A 20,977-nucleotide genomic window follows, 5' to 3' on the forward strand; every position below is an offset into this window, starting at 1 on the left:
GCTGATTCTGCACAGATTAACACTTCACTGGCTGTATACAAAGCTCACAGAGAGGAGTACGTGAAGGTACTGTTACCTGTTTGACTCTGCTCATCCCTTGGTCCTGTGCTATTAGTTCAGCAGCTTTCACTGCAGCACATTCTAACCACGCTAGTGCAAACAACAGGTCAGAGTTGGGGTGCAGGCAGATGGCTCTTCACCTGCTCCCCCATCACAACCTTCAGTGGTCACAGGCCACCTCGATTTATCACCATTACATGCTGTAGAAGAGCTGTAGAATCCTCAGGAGAAAAATGCATTTTGAATGAGGAAGAAGGGTGAAATATTAGGATTGCAGGTGCCCAGAAGGCAGTTCAGAGCTTGTGCCATCCTTCCCACACCCTCAGTTAAAGCTCAGACTATAAATCTACCCCTGATATAGGTGCACTGCCCAAGGACCTAAGGAGTAAGCCAGACTGCAGCACTCACCTCTAGGTACCACTGAGAGGTCTGCAAGGGACTCTTGTGTCCAGGAGCTGCAGTGTCCTGAACGCCACAGCACACTGCGCAGCATCTCAGCATAGACTTGAGGCTTTATCTCCTGAATTAGGAAAGGAAGGAGTCATGGGCAAGTCAGAACAAACAAGTTCAGCCAGTCTCAGTGACAGAGGCTTACCCACTAGCATGATTCCTCCCCTAAAACAATAACAATACACTTCTTTCATCACACCTTTCATCCAGGAATCCCAAAGCCTTTTTAGAGCATTAACTGCACCCTGCAACACCCTGAATCAGAAGAGTCATGAACATTTTGCAAGGACACAGGGTTTGGTTCTTCCTTGGGTAAAACTAAAAATAAGTGAAAAACCATGGACAGGGCCCACATAGGAAGCATGGTGTGTTCTGAAGGACAATGTCCAGTTCCAGGACAGCTGTGGATCTGACAGAAATTGACACAGATTCAGTGCTCTGTCTCACCTCCCTTCAGTTTCCTTAAAATCAGTTGTTTGGCCAGACCAGAACTTGCCCCTGTAACAACAGCTGCATTCCAGGTCACTTCTCTCCTCTAACTCCCTAGATGTCACTTTTAACCATGGCCACTTAGCCCCACACACACTTCTGCCCTGGAAAAAAGTCTTCTGGGCCATAACCATGTGCCATGTGTATTTTCAGGTTGTCTAGTAAGCATTGGTGCTAGTTAGAGCAGGTAAGTGCCAAGGCAGTTCACACAAGCACAAGCTAACCTCAAGCAGCATTCCTCAGCCTTTTCTTGGCAACCCTTTTCTCAGTTTTCTTGGCTTCAAACTTACTGGTGCCCACCAACCAGATTTGAGAAGCCAAACAAAGAACACAGAAGATCACAAGAAGATGCCTGTGTGGCACATGTTTCCTTTGCTGCAGTAGAGTCTCAAACATCTAGAGACTCTTCTCCTCCACCTCAATGACCTTTGCTTGACACCTTTACAGCTCAGGGATTGCCAGCTTCTTCGTAACATAGTGATGCAAACTCATCTCACGTGGCTGCAGCTCCTCCTTCCACCTTCAATCAAGTCCACAGCCAAGTAAGAGGAAGGCTGCCTTTCTGGGAAGGGTAGTCTCATTTGGATGAAACAAGGGCTGAAGGTGAGCCTTAGTTTCTCAGAACGTGGATTCAGTGTCTCAGCATCATTTGTTATGAAACACTGAATACAGTTGGCAGTGATGCACAGAGCCTAACTGCTTCCCAGTGCCTTACCTGGCAGCTGCACTGCCATCCCAGAGAGGAGCAGTTCTGTGGAGTCAGGGCAGATGTTAAAGAGAAATGCAACCAGAAACCTAGCTAGAGTGTGACAGCTTCAAAGTGTCAAGTGTCACATAGCTACCTGGCCCAGGGGAGGCATTGTAAAGATACATTTGTTCCAGTGCCAGAGGCAGAGCCTTTTCTGGTGACTTGATTGTGACACAGAACACACCACACAGATTTCATGGCAACCTCAGGGCAGACCCATCTGCAGGAAAAAATCCTGTTGGTGCCTTAGGGAAAGTGCTTCAACTGAGGAGGCTTTTAGGACACTGGAAAGCTCTCCCAGCCCTACTTTTGTGTCAGAAAGACGTCAAACTGATTAACAAAGTAATAATCCTGGTCAAGGGTCCCCTCTCTGCACAAGGTGCCTGTGTATCTCCTTGTACTCACAAGACTTCCCTGGGGCTGTGAAAAAGGGACAGGCTACAGCCAGAAGCGGTTTGGCCACTAAGTAGCTAAAAGCTTTGCCTTTCCATTCAAGAAACAGGACTGATGTGCCTGATGGTGCTACACTGACAAATCTCAAAATGAGCCTGGGCAAGCTGTGAAGAGCTGGGACCTGTCATAACATAGCTGGTGAGGAGGCAAAGTCTCAATGCACGACTACAGCACAGAGAAAGGAAAAGAGTGCCATGTCCGTAAGTCTCTTGAACACCTCCAGGGATGGTGACTCTACTACCTCCCTAGGCAGCCTGTTCCAACCTCTGATCACTCTTGCAGCAAAGGAATTTTTCCTGATCTCCAATCTAATCACCCTCCCTAGGTGTCCTCCATAGACTAGTCCACAGGTCTCTAGTTCATGTAGCAGCCAGATATTCCCTCACAACAATCAGAGCAGCACTGTCAACCCTGTGAGAGAACACCAGCAGCTTGGCATCCACGTTTTCCCGACCTGTTTCCTTGGCAACGCGTGGTCTGAATTGCCCTGCTAGATCAGTGGCCACAGGAAAGAGACCTTGGTGTCTTTGTTCCTAGACTGCTAAGGACCCAGGGCAGCCCCCTCACCAGAACAGCTCAGTTGGAAGGGTGCTACAATGACCACCTAGCCAAGAACCTACAGGCACCATGCGTCTCAGCACTTCAGAGAGCATTGAGCTGAGGTTGCAGAAGCAGCCTGTGCTCTGCAGCAGCAGGCATTCCTGCCACAGACAGCCCTGACTGTCTGGCATCTGCAGCTGATGGCACAGCAGTCCACAAAGGGGCTGAACAGCGTTGCTCTGAGCTGAGAGTCGAATGGGGTGACAGCAACAGCATCTCTTGTCTTGCACACAGCCAAAATTGGCTGTTGTCTTTTTAGGAACCTGGTTTCAGACAGGCAGTGCCATTTTCCTGGGATCCCCCAAAACCTGGCAAATGAGAGAGGATGCAGAACAGGCACCTATCTGAACTCATGGCAGAAAATGAATGTTTCTGTCACAACTGGACACTGGGATGATGCAACTTCACCCATGACTGATGAGCCAAACATGTTCTTCACCTTTTGTCTAGTTACCAAGGCATTTGCCAAAGCCACGAGCACCACTTTATTCATAACAGCCTTGAATTAATATTAGGGTAGAAAACTCTCAAGAGGATACTGGAGTTACACAAGTCCTTGCTGCCAAATTGCTTCACTCTGCCGTTGGGACTCTTCCTTCAAGAAGTCAATACCGATCCAGTGCTGCCACCCTGAATACAGCTTTTGAGGCAGGCAGCTACCAAGCAGCCTTCCTGAGTAGAAAAGCTGAAGAAAACTCAGGCATCTTCGAAGGCACAAGTTGAAGAGTGCAACCCCCAGTGCAGCACACTGACTCTTTCACTGCTGTGATCTGTGGATACATATGGGAAGGAAAGGAATGCCTGGGGGCTGTGCAAGTTGGAAAGGAAAGGCCTAAGTCTGCAGAATGAAATCCAACAAGGACAAGGCCTTGCATCTGGGAAAGAACCACCCCATGGACCAGTATAGGTCCACGAGTGACCTGCTGGAGAGCAGAACAGAAGTAAGGGACCTGAGGGTCCTAGTGGACAACAGGATGCCCATGTGCCACCATGTGCCCTTGTGGCCAAGAAGTCCAAGAGCATCCTGGAGTGGATCAGGAGTGTGGCCAAAAGAGATTCTCCTCCCCCTCTACATTTCCACGGCGAGGCCAGTTCTGGGCCTCAGGGAACTGCTTGAAGAGTCCACAGAGTCATAAAGACTCCATGGGCAGAGGAAAGGCTTGGAGAAGAACCTGAGAGATGATCCCATTCATGTTTACAAAGATGTGAAGGGTCACAAGGATGGAGCCAGGCTCTGCTCAGTGATGTACAATGACAGAATAAGGGGCAATGGGTGCAAGCTGGAGCAGAGGAGATTCCATGGGAACAGAAGGAAAAACTTTTTCACCGTGAGGAAGACAGAGACCTGGAGCAGGCTGCCCAGAGAGATTGTGGAGTTTCCTCTGGAGACATTCAAAGCCCACCTGGATGTGTCCCTATGTGACCTGTACTCTGGCATAGGGGGTTGGACTGTGTGATCTTTTGAGGTCCCTTCCAGGCAGTGACATTCTGTGATTGCAACAATTAGTCACAAAAGAGTTGGTGACACAGCTCTGTTGTTACCCATTCCCAGTAAGAACAAATTTCACCACTTATGCTTCCCCTCATGGTTACACAAAACTATCCTCCCATATACCAGCAATACTTTAAACCTTAAGCATAAATACATATAAAAGTAGTTCAGGAAAGGCACAGTAAAACTTCAGTACAAGGCAAAAGCACAGCATACAACACCACACCATTTGGCTTATCCCTGAGTTGGAATGTCCTATCCCAGAGAATGCCTGTGGTTCGAGTTGTCTGCCACTGAGTTTCAGTCCTGTTCAGCCTTTGCAAACACCACTCATTGGAGTGCATGAAGTGGCACACCAAGCTTGTCCCAGCTCAGCTCTGTACCAGTGAGGTTTTGAAGAGAAAATCTGCACATTTCCCAACTACTGACTCAAACTCTGTGTTTCAGACTATCACTCTTTACATCAGGTATTTAGGAACAGGAAACTTTAAAAGGAGTGGAATTTCTCAGGGTAATCTCTAGCTAGGCAGACATCACTGAACACAAACTGGCAGCCAAGCACACAGCATGCTGCAGCCTTGCACTCTGACCATCGCTCAGCTTCCTCTGCCTGGACCACTGATTAGGCCACATGAGCACCATGCCTTTGCAGAGCAGGTACTCAGCTTCTCTGAAGACCTCGCTCAAAATCCTCATCTGATAGTTAAAATAAAGCTCCCGAAAACCATTATCAAGCCACTTTTCCAGAAGCTACCAACATCCTGTATCACAGAATGCATCAGGTGGGAAAGGAACCTCAAGTGTCATCTTGTCCAGTATCTGTACAGTGAGCAGGGACAACACTTGCCATCAGCACCACACCTGTTGAACATTTGCTTTCCTTTCTGATGTTACTGAGAAATTATCTTTCCTGACGAAACTTGAGGGAAGCAGAGACATTTTCAATACACAAGGCCCCTCCTCCCCTTCTGATTATTTTTTCTTGGTAACACCACAGCAGCTAAGACTGCCACAGGGCTGTGTCTCCTTACAGTTGCCAGAGGATATGCTGCCAAGTTTATTTTATTCATATATTGTTTATGCTTGGAACTGGAATCCAACTGTGGAGCCTGCTGTAGCCTGACACTTGATCTGCACAGTATGTTCAAATAGCATCCTCTTGTTGACTGCAGGTGCCCCTGAAGATGAAAAGCAAACTAGTGCTCAGGCAACATACGTGCAGGAGTTGAAGATGGAAGAAACTTGACATGAAGCTGCAATTTAATTGTGGATGGTGCCTGAACAGAGACCTCCTATGGGAGCAAGGCATGTATACCACTTTATTAAGCCTGCTTGTTAAAAAGAAACAAATCCATGAAGGGGCAGACAGGTATCTGACCCCCCAAGGCAGGTTCACAGCTGTGTTTTAAAGCATCTATGTTTCCTAGCAGTGTGCATGGAGAGCAGAGTTTCCCCACAAAGAGCTCACCATCCCCTCTGCTCCACCAGTGCTCTGGTGCCTTTAGTGTCACCCAGATAATGCTGCAATGGCAGTCTCGTGCCCTGCGTGAAGGTTACAGTCAAAAAGCCACAAGCAAACAAAGGCAAGGGCTGCATTTTATCCCAAACACAACACTAACAGCATCAGGGCTGCATCAGCTCTGCTCAGGGCTGTATCAGCACAAGCTATGGAATAGCCACAATTCTGTTCAGCTGGAACCAGTCCAGGTGCTTGTGGACAAACTCCAGATTACTTCAAGCTTACTGCACAAGCAACTTTGAGGTGTCAGTTGCCCATTCTTAACACTATCTTAACACTATCCTGCCAACTTCATGGAGCACACTGCCAGCAGAAGGAGCTGAGAGCCAGAGCCAGTGGATAGAGAAGGAATCTCTTGTGCCTGGGACCCTTTATTTTTATCCCTCGTTTTGCTTCCTGTGTCCTTAAGAGCAAACCGTAGAGTTTCACCTACAGCTCTGAGTCAAGCAGCATTTACTCAGTCTCTCACTGAGAGACTAAGGAATTCCTCCTCATTAAAGAACTGTGAATTAGCTTCCTGGTTGGAGCCTCCTGCTGCCTTGTCAATCACTCTCCTAATTGAGAAAGATTATGCAGAACTGCCCTAACTTGCAGAATGCTGAAGAATTGTCTTAAACACTAAGCCATTAACGAGACCTGGCTCTACTGATGTGTCATCAGCATTGCTTCAACTACCCTTGTGACTCCTCCCCAGCATGTTTGCCAGGACAGCTCTAGTTTTCTTATTGAAGCAATAGACACATGCACGCTCTCTGTGCATGCTATGGCAGGAGCACGGAGCCTCTCTTGAAACAGAAAAGAGCAATCATCTGCTGGTGTAATGAATTGTCCATTTAAACCTTGGTGTAAAAATAGAAACTGAATAGGTTCCCCAGGGAGGAGGTTGAATCTCCATCCCTGGACATGTTTCCAAGAGGCAGAGATGTGCTGAGGAACAGGGGTTAGCACCAGAATTCATAGGAAAAGGCTGGACTTGCTGATCTTAAAAGGCTTTACCAACCAAAAACAGATCTCAGAGTCTATGATATTCAGGCACAGGTCTACAGCTGACTTACATCACCTTCATCAGGTTACCTGACACCAGGCTGTGCTAACACTAGCTGAAGATTTCTTCCCATCACTCCAGGGATGGCTGCTCGGGTAAGAGCCATCACACACACACCTGAACACTAAGCTACAAGGATTGGGAAAGAAAAGTATAAAAAGAGAAGGAACAGAGATAGTAAGAAAAAAAGTAATCCCTCCTCATAATTTGCTTTTGGCCATATGTTCACCTCTAGGGGATGAGAGACAGCTTCAAAGAGTTCTGCAATTTGCTACTTGTTTTTCCTATGGTTCTACAAAGCTACTACCAAGATAGAAAGATACTATTACCTTGTTCCTGTTTGCAAAGGATGACACTAACTCCACGTTCATGACATGAGAAAATATTTCCAGGTTATCATTAGTCTGTATGATGAAAGAAACTTAAAGTGGAAGCGATCTTGAACACAACACTGGTTTCTAAAAATCAGGAAAGGGAAGGTGGTGAGGAACAGTAAGATAAGAATCAAACATGCTACAAGTCAGCCCTAGCGGCATTTGCCCATGAAGGCTGAGTCTGCCATGAACGACAAGGATCAAAACCCAGCTAAGCAAAGGGAAAACAAACAAACAACACACACACAACATCCCCACTACCTACCAAAAAAAACCCCACAAAACAGCACTGTAAGAAACTTCTCTCATTCTTATGCTCACTGTTAGCCTCCAGAAAGAAGTCAGCAAAGTGTCATCTCACAGTAGCAAATACAGGAATATCAATGCTGGAACTGCTGGGCAGCAAAAATGAACTGCTCTTCAATACTGACCCAGTGGACCCTGCAGCCTCACCAATCCAGAAATCCTCCTGACATGCTGAGGACATACCCCACAGTGGCACTACACAGATACCAGGCTCAAGGAATACACAGCAAAGACACTGTGCAGGTAGCTACCAGCATATGAGGGACACTACCCATGACCTGTTGTCACCACTCTTGTCCATGCTATGCAGAAGTGCACTAGACCTTCATCAGTAAGAACCAAGTGTTGCCCCTAGCTGTCCACAACTGCCTGCATCTCCCAACTTCAGTACTGATAAAGCTTAAGTCTTGCAGATCATCCCAATTCCCTCCTGCAGCCAAAGTGTCCCAACAGCAACCACAGATGACTTCTCCAGTAAGCCTGGAGCTTCATCCACTACAGGAAAATGAGCAAGGTCCAGCCCATGCTCAGGGTGCCCTTAATATTCTAGAGAGCACACACACTGCTGTAACTGGCAGCCTTCCAGTGCAAACACTGACTCACAGTGCTTTGATCTTTTTAGAATTACAGAATTGTTTGGGTTGGAAAAGCCCTCCAAGATCATACAGTCCAAACATCAACCCAATACCACCAAGGCCATTACACCATGTCCCCAAGTGCCATATCCACACATTTCTTGAACACCTCCAAGAATGATGACTCCATATCCCTGGGGCCCTGGTCCAGTCTTTGACAACTGTTTCAGTCAAGAAGTTGCTTCTAACCTCCAATTAAACCCTCCCCTCACACAATTTCAGGCAGTTTCCTCTCCTTTTATTACCTGATACTAGGAAGAAAAGACCAGCCCTCACCTCACTCCAGCCTCCTTTCACAGAGTTGTAGACAGCAGTGAAGTCTCCTCTCAGCCTCTTCTTATCCAGACTAAATATCCCCAGATCCTTCAGGTGCTCCTCATCAGCCCTGTTCTCCAGACCCCCAAGCAACAGCCTCATCACCTTTTCCTAGCCAGAACACAGCATTTTCAGGATTTCTTTTCTTTTTCCCTTTCGCTCCAAGAGGAATGTTCCCAGCCTGGTGCCAGCACTTGCTGAAGCAGCAGGACACACATACATGGAACACTTAGCTGTGACAGGGCTGCACTACCAACACAATAGCACCTTTGTGCCTAGTCTGTGGGTGACCTGCAGCCAGGCAGGGCTCTGGGGATGTCCCACCTTTCCTGCTTGCTGAGACTGAGTGGGCTGGACCCTGGTGGCTGCCAAAACAACAAAAAGGAGAAGGCTAGTACAGGGTGCCAGGTTACAAAGGATTTGGGTGGAGAGACAGAACCAAGCAGTGCAGTGACAAGTTTCTGAGGATGTCTGCATACTGCACATGGTCTGGGTACCTGCCCTGCTTGTGAAGGGACGAGGACCTCAGACTCCAAGAGGGACAGCCTCCATCTCTCCCAGATCACCTCTGCAATGCACAGACAGTGCCAGGCACTCAGGGAGTCAGGTCAGCACAGCAGGGCACACATCCAGGTAAGGACAAGCAAACACCTGTAGCATACCAGTGCAGGGACAAGTCCACAACAGCAAGAAAGCCAGTGGCATCCTCAGTTGGGTTAGGAATAGTCTAACCAGCAGGATCAAGGAAGTGATCACACAAGGCTATATCTCAAGTAATCTGTTCTGTTTTCAAGCTCTCAATACAAGGACATTGAGCAGCTGGAGCAGGTCCAGAGAAGGGCAATGAAACCGGGAAGCATCTGGAGATGGGTCTGGAGAACAGGTGTTACAAGGAACAGCTGAGGGACCTGGGGTTTAGTCTGGAGAAAAGGAGGCTGAGGGAAGACCTTCTCATTCTTTACAACTAACAGAGAAGAGCCCCTTTATGGAACATCTGAATGGTAGCTCATCCTTAAATTATCAGCTTCCTCTTGACTGTGGGCAGCAGGACAAGGGAGGGGATTCTGCCCCTCTGCTCCACTCTGATGAGACCCCCATCTGCAATGCTGTGTCCAGCTCTGGAGCCCATAGCACAAGGAGGATGTGGAACTGCTGCAGTGGGTCCAGAGGAGGCCACAAAAGTGATCAGAGGGCTGCAGCACCTCCCCTGTGTGGACAGTCTAGGGAGAGCTGGGGATGTTGAGCCATGAGAACAGAACACTGAGGGGAGACCTCATTGCTCTACAGCTCTATAGATCCCAGAAAGGTGGTCAGACTCAGGTGAGGATTGGTTTCTTCTCCTTAGTGACAAATGAGAGAACAAAAGAAAATGGCCTCAAGTTGCACCAGGGGAGGTTTAGGTTGGGCATTAAAAGAAACTTCTTAACTGAAAGAGTTCTCAAAGACAGGAACAGGCTGCCTAGGAAGGAGATTGAATCCCTATCTCAGGAAGTGTTTCAAAGAGGCAGAGATGTGGTGCCGAGGGCCATGGTTCAGCACCAGCCTTGGTAGAGTCAGAGAGTGGTTGGAGTGGAAGAGCTTAAAGGGCTTTTCCAACTGAAACAATTCTCCAATTCTGCTCCCTTTTACAGTCCCATGTTTGAACACAGCAGCATGTATGCCAAAGCCACCAGCTTTTCCCCCTGTACTTTGGCAGTTACAAGGAACAAGTGCTGTAAAGTGACCCTGTAAGTTGCTGAAGCTGAGAGGTTACTGCTAGCAGTCAAGTCAACACATGTTAGCTAGCTACTAATTATCTGCTAACCTGCATTAACTAGTCAGCTGCCAACTGCAGGGTAACCTGACCTGACTCCCAGCCGATGTATAACAACATGTTAAGCTGATATAATCTTGATCCGTGCTGTAATGCTTGTGTCTATCCCATGCAGCTAGCACGACTTTGCTGAGCTGTCCTGTGCTCAACAACAGCAATACAAAGATCACCCCTTTCTGGCATCCCCAAGGATTCTCCCTGTAACACTGGGGTGTGGCACTTTCACAGCATCAGCAGGAACTCAGTTAACCCTTTCCCCTGTCCTGAAGGAAAATTTCCTGTGGGAAGAAAACCAAAACAATCCAGAACCTAAGAAACTTGTCGAATTGAATCTTCCCTTCTCTCCCTGCCACGCCTGTATCTTTGTGGTCATCCTCACCAATAGCCCCAGGACTGGTTTAATTAAATTGTACATAACCTTTCCTAATTAATGCTGGAGAGAGGTGGAGCTGCTGTTGGAACAGCAAGAGGCAGTCTGGCACTAGCCATCAGATGTAAGATAAAAACTAATAGGCAAAATTCTCCCATACATTCTACCAAGGCCTGACAGCTAAACGTAATCAGTTTGAAGAAATGTAAAGCTCATAGTGCTCTACAACAGGTGTAATGATTGCCAATAATAGGCAAAACTTCATTGTGTGAGGGCTGAAGACTCCTTTATATCATTTAAGCTTCCAGGTCTTCATTAGCCACTCCCAGCCATGGAATGGCTCAGGTTGGAAGGGACCTCAGAGATCATCTACTCCAACCTCCCCACTATGGGCAGGGTTGCCTCTCAGCTAGGTTTGGCTGCTCAAGGCCGCATCCAACCTGGCCTTGAACACCCTCAGGGAGGAGGCATTCACAACCTCCATAGACAACCTGTTCCAGAGTCTCACCACCCTCATACTGAAGAACTTCTTCCTAAGATCCAGTCTAGCCCTGCCCTCCCTCATCTTCAAGCCATTCCCCCTTCTCCTGTCTCTAGGCACCCTTAGAAGTCATCCCTTTGCAGCCTTCCTGTAGGATCTCTTCAGGCATTGGCAGGCAGCTCTAATGTCCCCCTGGAGTCTTCTCCAGGCTGTAGCAACCCCAGCTCTCAGCCTCTCCTCACAGCAGAGGTGCTCTAGCCTCAGATCATCTTTGTGGCCTCCTCTGGACTTGCTCCAGCAGCTCTGTGTCCTTCTTATGCCAGGGACACCAGAACTGGATGCAGTATTGCAGGTGGGGTCTCAGCAGAGTAAAGGGGCAGAATCCCCTCTCTTGCCCTGCTGTCCACACTGCTCTTGATGCACTCTAATTGACCTCTGCATGGCCAGGAACAGACAAGTCAATTTGCTGCTTGCAATGGCACCTTACTGAGCATGACAACCATCTACAGATACTTACTAACAAAAGGGATTTTATTTCTTTGCAGCTCTTCATTCTCTCTCCGGAAAGTCAAGCCAAACAATGCAGATATGCCATGAACAAGAAGCCATTAGGCTCCAGATGGAGAAACACCAGGGCTAACTCTTGCTGAAGTAAATAGCCCCAACAGCTGAACAGACTTCTGACTGAAAGTGGCTCTGACTGCCAGTCTTTTCCTAGCACCCCCATGCACTGGTATTGGACACTCAGAACAGGCAGGTTATCTGTCTGGACTTTGCAAGTGTAAACTGTATATAGCTTGGAAATTCATCCTCAGCTCTTCCATCCTAGCAGTAAACAAAGAGCTCAAGCTGTTTGGTTTCCTTCTCATGTGGATACTCTGCTTCCTGGGATAAACCTACTTAAAGCTTCACAACTGCACTGCAGTATGGCTGTCCGCAGACCCACAATTCTCACAAGACAGATATTGAGGGACTGCACAAAGTTCAGAGAGGATGAGCAACAAAGCTGGTGAAGGGTCTAGAGAACAGGTCTGGTGAGGAGCAGCTGAGAGAACTGGGGGTGTTTAGCCTGGAGAAGAGGAAGCTGAAAGAATATCTCATTGCTCTCTACAGCTCCCTGAAAAAAGGTTGGAGCCAGGTGGGAGTTGATCTCCTCTCCCGAGGAGCAAGTGAGAAGAGAAGAAATTGTTTCAAGCTGCACAAGGGCAGGTTTAGGTTGGATATGAGAATACATTTGTTGACTGAAAAGGGTTCTGACAGACTGGCACAGGCTGCTCGGGGAGGTGGTTGAATCCTCACCCCTCTAGGTGTTTCAAAGAGGTAGAGGGTCATGGTTCAGCACCAGCCTTGCTGGGGTTCGAGAATGGTTGAAGTCCATCTGAGGAGGCAGTGCCAACCAAATCAATCATATAATTCTATGAGTTTATCAGAGACAGTTTTGACTCTGAGCCCCTTCTTGTGGCAGCTCACAAACATTACCCAGGTCAGTCACTGCTAAGCAGGCGCCAAGCAGCATCCAACTGCAGGAGGGGAGAAAGGCTAGGAAAACCCAGCCAGGGCAAGCACAACACCTGCATCACTTCCTTGATCTTGAAGTCCTGCTTCCACCACATACAAGTTTAACAAGTTGCCTCTCCCCGGCACACCGTAGAAATCAGAATAAGGCCTAGCATGGCACCAGAGGCAAGCTCTGCTCATTCTCTATGGCTGCTACCTCTCTTTAGCCACTCCAGCTGGGTGTTCAACCCCTGCACACACACACCAAGGGCCACATTTGCTATTGACAACTCACACTCACATTGGCCAGCCACACCTGCTATGAAGCAAGGAAGAACCTTTCTTCCTCCTTGGTCTGAGCATCTCACACTTTCACATGAGCAAACAGCAGTTTAGAGATACTGGCAATCTCATCTGTACCTAAATTCATTTATTAACCTTTTCCTTTCCAATACAAAGGACATTAATCAGTTTAACTGGTCACATTGTCTAGTGCCATACCACCTATACCCCTCCTACAAGTCAGTCCTGCATCTTGCATATGATCTACCACTAAGCATTCCTCTCACACCCATATGAAGCAACCATGACTGTCCATGGATGTCTTTTTCAGCCAGTTTTACAGCATCCTTGCGCTGGAAAACTACTCCAAGGCTAAACTAGCCTTTGACTACTTCTGAAAAAGCAGGAAACCTGTAAGGAATTGCAAAAATACAGCACTGGAGGCAAATCCTTCCAGCCCTGGAGCCTGTCCCAGACACAAGACAGTGACTGTCCAGACAAAGTCTGTAGCCATGTGCATGCAGACCTTTCACAGAATCAGCCAGGTTGGAAGAGACCTCCAAGATCATCCAGTCCAACCTAGCACCCAGCCCTGTCCAATCAACTAGACCATGGCACTAAGTGCCTCATTCAGGGTTTTTTCTGAACACCTCCAGGGATGGTGACTCGATCACCTCCCTGGGCAGCCCATTCCAATGCTAATCACTCTCTCTGTGAAGAACTTCCTCCTAACATCCAGCCTAGACCACCCCCAGCACAACTTGAGACAGGCTACCCTTGTTCTGTTGCTGGTTGCCTGGGAGAAGAGATCAATCCCCACTGGCTAAACCTCCCTTCAGGTAGTTGTAGACAGCAATGAGATCACCCCTTAGCCTCCTCTTCTCCAGGCTGAACAACCCCAGCTCCCTCAGCCTCTCCTCACAGGGCTGTGCTCCAGGCCCTTCTCTGGACACATTCTAGCACCTCAACATCTCTCTTGAATTGAGGAGCCCAGAACTGGACACAGGACTCAAGGTGTGGCCTGACCAGTTTTGAGTACAGGGACAGAATAACCTCCCTTGTCCTACTGGCCACACTGTTCCTGATAGAGGCCACATGGGCACACTGCTGTCTCATGATCATCCTACTATCTACCAGTACCCCCATGGTCCCTTTCTTCCTGGCTGCTCTCCAGCCACTCTGTCCCCTTTCTCTAGATTCCTACACCAACCCATCTTAAAACATGGGTGATAGTTTAGTGGCCACAGTTGTGTTAAGCTGACAGTTGGACTCTATCTTTGAGGACTTTTCCAACCTGAACAACTCTATGGTTCTGCAAGAACACACCACAGTGGCTCAGCCCAAACCAGAAGAGAAGCAGATAGGTAGCACCACTGTAGTTTATCAGCTCAGTTTATCCCTTCAGCCTCTTTGGTAGCCCCTGATGACGATCAGACATGCTACAGAATGCAGCTGAACTAATCTAATGCTGCCTGGAGGTTGCCTGCCACACACCCAGGCTCCTGAGTAACAGCAATATGGGTGTGTTGGACCTATTCTTAGTCTCTCCCATCAGGTTTCAATGACTGAATAAATTGAAATTGTGTAAGAATTGTGAAGGTTGTTTAAGGTCACTATGCTGGAATCCCAGACCAAGCTTACCACCTTGTGACAAAAGAGGCTTTAGAAATAGAGGAAGAGAGCCTACAAAGAAGATGCCCTTCAAGAAGCTGGAGGCATGCCCCAGTGAATCAAAATAACAACCAAAATAACAATCCGTGGATCATAAAATGCCAACAAAACAAAGGTTCAGATAAATACCTAAAGAACAGTGTGACCAAAACAATCTGACTAAAACATCCTCTTCCAGTATGTCAAAGCAGGAAGTCCATAGGATTCACAGACTATCAGACCATGAAGGGAGTATTGACAGAGGATGCATTCAGACAAAATGTTAAAGAAGTTCTTCACATCAGCCTGGGGAAGCTGGTACTCTGGAAGCTCTCTTCAGAAATGGATTGACTGTGTCAGCAGGACAGAACTTGATTTTATTCATTCTTCCATTACTACTAAGGTCAGGTAATATTTAGCAGGAGAGGAAGTGGCCTCAAGTTGCAGCAGGGGAGGTTTAGGTTGGATATGAGAAGAAACTGACAGAATGGGTTCTCAAAGCCTGGAACAGGCTGCCCAGGGAGGTGGCTGGAGATGTTTCAGAGAGGCAAAGATGTGGTGCTGAGCGCCACAGTTCAGCACCAGCCTTGGTAGAGTTAGAGAATGGTCAGACTGGGTGATCTTAAAGGGCTTTCCCAACTGAAATGTTCGTGTGATTCTTTGATATTCACCCAAACAAAGAGAACTTGAAAGGGGAGAACACAAGTTTCCATTCCTGGAGAGGCACTTATGAGAGCAGGTAGGTGGAAGAGCAGCTACATTAAAACCTTATACTTCCACGAGTATAAGCTAGCTGCTAAATCAAATGGACACCATCAGCACATGGCAATAAACACAAAGGCAGAAGTAGGACAGACATTCAAATTTGTCAAGTCCTCAGTTATACAGGCAACAGGCCTGAGGGCCTCAGCAGTCTACCTCACAACCAGACATGCCTCCAAAACAGCAGCAGACCCTGCAGTGTGAGAGCTTTAGCCAGCCTGCACTATCTGATATCTCTACCAACATTTGTAAGCACCTACAGCCAGAACAAGCCACAGCCTCTCTCCACAAAAACAAAGCATCTCCTCTCAGCTTCTTCTCCTTAAGACAGCACAACACACTGGCAAAGATATCACACTGGAGATGAGTTAGGGAAATCAGGGTGGATTTCTCTAGGTCCAAAAAGTCAGAAACTGTGCGGACAAGAACACACACATCATCTGGCCTTTCCTCTGACCTCTGAAGAGGCTGCTCCAACCTACTATAGCATGTGCAGCCACAGACCTGCTTTTCCCAGACCAGGGCTGGGATTCCCACCTGGATGTCAGTCTCAGAACAAGGTCCACATGGAAGCACTGTCAGCTGCACCGACAGCCTGACAATCTCATTCCTAGCCTCATTCAGAGACAGTGATCACAGAATAGCTTGGGTTGGAAGGGACCTTAAAGATCCTAGCTCAAATCCCCTGCCATGGGCAGGAACACCTTTCACAAGACCAGGCTGTTCAAGGCCTCGTACAGCCTGGTGTTAAACACTTCCAAGGATATGGCATCCACAACTTGGCAACCTGTTCCAGTGTCTCCCCATATAAACAATGGCCAAAGGATTGTCACTGTTGCCCTTACTTGGGACCATCTTGCACTAGAATGAGCAGAGCCAGCATGAACTCCCACAGCAGCTGTGTGGAGAAGGAAACTCCACACTGTCTGCTCCTTTCAGTGTCTTCACCTGTCTAGAGGGTGACCTAAAGCTGTGGTGTGACAGAACCACCCCCACAACATCCCCCTGGCTTTAGCGAACTGTTCAGACTGAGTTTATCCCATATTCCTGATACTAAGGGCAGACACAGAAATAAATCAGATCCCAAACTGGAAACCCAGCAACTGAATGTAGGTGTCTACAGCATGAAACCATAAAGCATCTTTATCTTAACCACTAAACACTGCTTTGTCTCCACCTGACTTAACCACCTACAAATGGTTCAAGTTTCAGCACTTGGAAAATGCCCCAGGCACACAGTGAAATTAAAAGTACTGAGCTGAGAGTGGGTTTTTACTCATTACCTAGTCACTGCCTTGCTGCAGGACATGAGTGGGGCAAATAGCTTTGGAACATTTATGAGAAACAGAAAGCAGCTGAGTATCCAGCTTTAAATAACAAGCCAGTTCTGGACTGACATCACTCTTACCTGTGACTGGAGGGAGTTTTCCCAGCTGTGGTAACACTGCAGAAGTCCTCACTTAGCACGTTCCAGAGCAAATGGCTTATTAAAATGAGGATCTCTCAAGGACATGGCTTCCTGCACAGCTAGTAGTGGCCACAGAGACAAGCTACTACAAAGCTACTACAGCAGTTAAATCTGGAGCGCTCTAAGCTGTAATTGTTCTGCTCTACCCACCTGAAATTTAGATGACTGCATTGCAAAGCTGTAGAGAAACAGAGTAAGAACGTGCTTGTTGTTTGTGCTTTCAGGATCCCCCATGGCATTGCCCCTCAAATGGTCTGATGGTCAGGCAAGAGACACCTCCAGTATTTCCATTTCCCCTTTGGAACTACAAGTGAAGCAGCAGATCTGGTTTCAGATCTGTATCAGACTGGTGTTATGCTTATCCTGTTTGGTGTGAGAAGAAAAAAAAATACCTCAGTCAGGTTTCCCATAGGAAGAAGACTTCCCCAATCACACTTCCTGTGTTTACCCTGAACAGTTTGCTGATGCACTAAAAGTGATATTTACACCTCTACTGAAAGAAAGGCTGAGGTTTGAACTCAGGTCTTCTAGACAACAGTGAACCCTCATGAGTGGGGTGGTCAGTAACACAGGCAACACCTCTGACCAAAAGCCAGCCAGATAAAGATCAGCACAAACCCAGCCTCTTCAGTCTTATAGCACACAACTGGTGTTACAGGAAGGCAGCAAACCCTGGCTCTGTGGACAGTGCTGGCTACTAGGATAGACAGACAGCAGAAGCTAGGACAGGCATGAGGGTACTGCTTACCAGCTTGCACCTCTGGTCCAAAAACAGGAGGTTGTAGCCAGGTGGGGGTTGGTCTGTCCTCCCTAGGAACAAGCAGTAACACTGGAGGAATTGTCCTCAAGTTGCATCAGGGGAGGTCTAGGTTGGATATTAGAAAAAAAGTCTTCTTGACTGAAAAGGCTCTCAAAGACTGGAGCAGGCTCTCCAAGGAGGTGGTCAAAGTCCCATCCCTAGAGATGTTTCAAAGAAACAGAGAGTGGTGCTGAGTGCCATGGTTTAGAACCAGCATTGCTAGCTTTAAATGCTGTTTGGACTTGATGTTCTTAAAGGTCTTTTCCAGCCAAAGTGATTCCATTCTAATTAAGCAAAAGCTCCTAGTCTGTTAATCCAAGAAGCCAGCATCTATACATCTTAGGCTAGCTGGGACTACCAAGCAGGTGCCTGCAAGCTGTTTGCTGCCATCTGCCACAGGTCTCACCTGGTGAGCTGGCCTCCCTGACTGCATCTGTCTAGATATCTCTTGAGTGGCAATCTCTGCAGAACATTAAACTCAGAAAGACAAGTTTTACCAGATCCTAAATTAGCTTTTAAATCAGGAAAAGCAAAGTGCCTATGCAAAACACAACAGAAACAAACCAGATTTATAGACAGGTCTCTCCTATGAGACTTTACATCTTTTGCAGGTTCCATTTTGGTCACTCCAGGGGGTTTCTGGATTGCAGCAAAGCCTGTACATTCCCTTCCCCAAGGAAGCTTCTCTTTCCACAACAAGATGTCCATCTGCATTGTCTGTATTTGTGTACACACTCTAACTCCATTCATTCAGTTGAATTCACTGCCTGGATGTGAGGTGCACGGTGATACAGGGATACTGCTGACAAACAATTCCACAAGCAGTGAGAGATAGCAATGCTACCAAATAAAGCAGAAGGAAAGCTAAGAGACATGGCAACCCCCCCACAAAAAAAAAAAAAAAAAAAAAAAAAAAAAAAAAAAAAAAAAAAAAAAAAACTAGGAATGTCTATTCCAAGGAGCAGCAGCTGTCAGCCAGCCTTCCAAGACAGCAACACTGAGTCAGACTTGAAACTGACTTTCAAGTCAGACTTGAAACTAGAAGACAGTTACTTTAACTGAGCAAAACACCCTGTGGCCACATCAAGGCATTACAAGCAGAACAAGTGGAACTGATGATGGTGGACACCTTGAAAAGAAACCAACTCATATTAAGTTTGTTTTGTTTTAAGGAAAAATAGCTCTCTATTTTTTTCAGGTCACTGAAGTGACCCAGCATTGTCAGAACGATCTTGAGCAAACAAAAAACCCACAACCCAAATGCTATTTTTTTGTTCCCAAAGCAAAGATAATTCTGCTGTTCTTTGGATTGCCAAGTTTGCATCTAATATGCCCACATTTGAAGCAACCATAATACCCAAGAAAGCCATAATTAAGATAATTAAGCTATCATATACACTTAATTGACACATCTACCTCAATGCTCTGAGGAAGAACTAACATGCTACATGGCACAAATTGAAAGAGAACTTCACAAGTGGCAGTTAGTAGGTTGTAAAATAAAATTGGAGTCAATTAAAGCAGCTGAACTCATTGTAGGACTGTGGTCACAGCAGATGATGCTTAGGCTGGTGGAGCTGGAGTTAATTTTCCTCACAGCAGCCCCACGTGCTGCTGTGTTCTGGCTGTGTGACCAAACCAGTGCTGCTAACACAGTACTTCAACCATTGCTGAGCAGTGCCTGTACTGTAACAAGGCTTTCTCTGTTTCTCACTCTTCCCCTCCCTGCATTCAGCAGGCTGAAGACAGGCAAAGGGTGGGGAGGGGGTGGCAGATAGGGTCCTTGACCCCCAATGCTCAGAAGGCTATTCCACACCACACATGGCATGCTTAGCAAAACCAGAGAACCTGGGGTTAATATTTTCCAACAGACATTGCTCAGGGACTGGCTAGGCACCCCACTGCTTGTGGAATGGGGTGACTCACTTGTCTACCCCCTACCATCCAGTTTCTTTGTTTAATCTACCTTTGTCTGGACCCATGAGTTTCTCTTGCCTTTGCTCTTCTTATTCCCTGCCTCACCCCACTGGGTGGGCCTGAGCCAGCAACTGGTGGGCAATTAGTTGCTGGTTAGTGTCAGCTCTCAGAGTCATACAACTCATAGAATGGTCTGGGCCAGAAGGGACCTCTCTAGTCCAGTCCCTCCACAGTCAGCAGGAACATCCCCACTAGACGAGGTCACCCAGGGCCTCATCAAGCCTCACCTTGAACGTCTCCAGGAAAAGGGCCTCAACCACCAACCTGGTCAACCTGTTCCAGTGTTCCACCACCCTCACAGTAAAATAGCTTGTTCCTAACATCCAATGTAAATCTGCTCTTCTCAAGCTTGAACCCACTGCCCTTCTTGACAAACCAAGGAACTGGGATTCATACAGGTCAGGTTAAAGACAATTTAGGGCAGCTTCAAGCAGCAGGAAAAGCTACAAGCGAACTGAACAGGTATTGTGACAGCTAGGAATTTGCCATGCCATCAGAAGCCAGCTAGCTGAATGGTTTCTAGCCCACCAGGATGAGGATAAAGCAGATAAAAGACAGTGCAATAACACTACATCCTTCTGCGTCTGCTTTTGCTTGAGGAGGTGCAGAACACAAGATCCTCAGGCCGGTGATAACTGTTCAGAAAGTGAGAGGTACTTCTGAACAAGAGAACCGAAACCCAAGGTCCCAAAAGGCACAAATATCCTCATCTGTGTCCCATAGGACATGCCTGAGGAGTCCAAGACCTGCAAAATGAAACTTTAAATCCTACATCAGAAATAAGCAGCTAAGTGGAGCTGCTGACCCAGCAGTGCTGACAAACTCCAAAAACCCCTGCAGATCAAATTAGACCTATGTGTTATGACTCACCTGGGTATGTGCCCAGCAAAATGTGCCTGCAGAGAACCATCCCAGCATGCAGCAATTCCTACACCTGGGTCAGAGAAGGTGAGCTGCTTTCCTCTGGAGCAGAACTTGGCAATGCCTTGCAGAGAAAGCCAGGTGGCAGAGGAAGAGCAGAAAGGAGACAGAACAAATGCAGGTCCACAGCGTAGCTGCAAGGAGCTGCAGAAGCAGATTAGTCCAACAACCAAGGCTAAGAAGAAGATCAGCAATAGAGAGCTACACAAAACTCTGAGAGACCGAGTCAAATTCTTAAGCTTTTCTGGAGTGAACCTCTACTGCCGGCATCTCAATTCCCATTTCATTACCTGCTCCCACAGAAACATAAACCTCGGGAAAGCAGAGGAGCTGGCTAGGGACCCTCCTGCTACCTCTGACACATGCTGCCTCCCTAGAAGACACTGCCTTTCAGCAAGGTTTATAAAGCCCTACAGGAAGCCTTGTCACACAACTGAAATCAGACTTCGTGAGTTAGCTCACATGCAGGGG

At 47.3% G+C, this 20,977-nt stretch overlaps 1 protein-coding gene across 2 annotated transcripts in view; it reads right to left on the bottom strand.

The window, feature by feature from the left end:
• LOC135178068 (transmembrane protease serine 11B-like protein) overlaps positions 1-20,977 on the bottom strand; it is a 60,069-nt gene that overhangs the window by 28,485 nt on the left and 10,607 nt on the right. For both annotated transcript variants that reach the window (XM_064148565.1, XM_064148563.1), the window contains exons 2-4: positions 17,558-17,766; positions 16,960-17,172; positions 469-580 (exon numbers count right to left, since the gene is read on the bottom strand). In XM_064148565.1, the coding sequence (XP_064004635.1) occupies positions 469-561 (93 nt within the window). In that variant the 5' untranslated portion in view covers positions 562-580; positions 16,960-17,172; positions 17,558-17,766. The remainder of the gene's footprint in view (positions 1-468; positions 581-16,959; positions 17,173-17,557; positions 17,767-20,977) is intronic.

This window comes from Pogoniulus pusillus, chromosome 9 (assembly GCF_015220805.1).
Source record: "Pogoniulus pusillus isolate bPogPus1 chromosome 9, bPogPus1.pri, whole genome shotgun sequence".
Lineage (NCBI taxonomy): Eukaryota > Metazoa > Chordata > Aves > Piciformes > Lybiidae > Pogoniulus > Pogoniulus pusillus.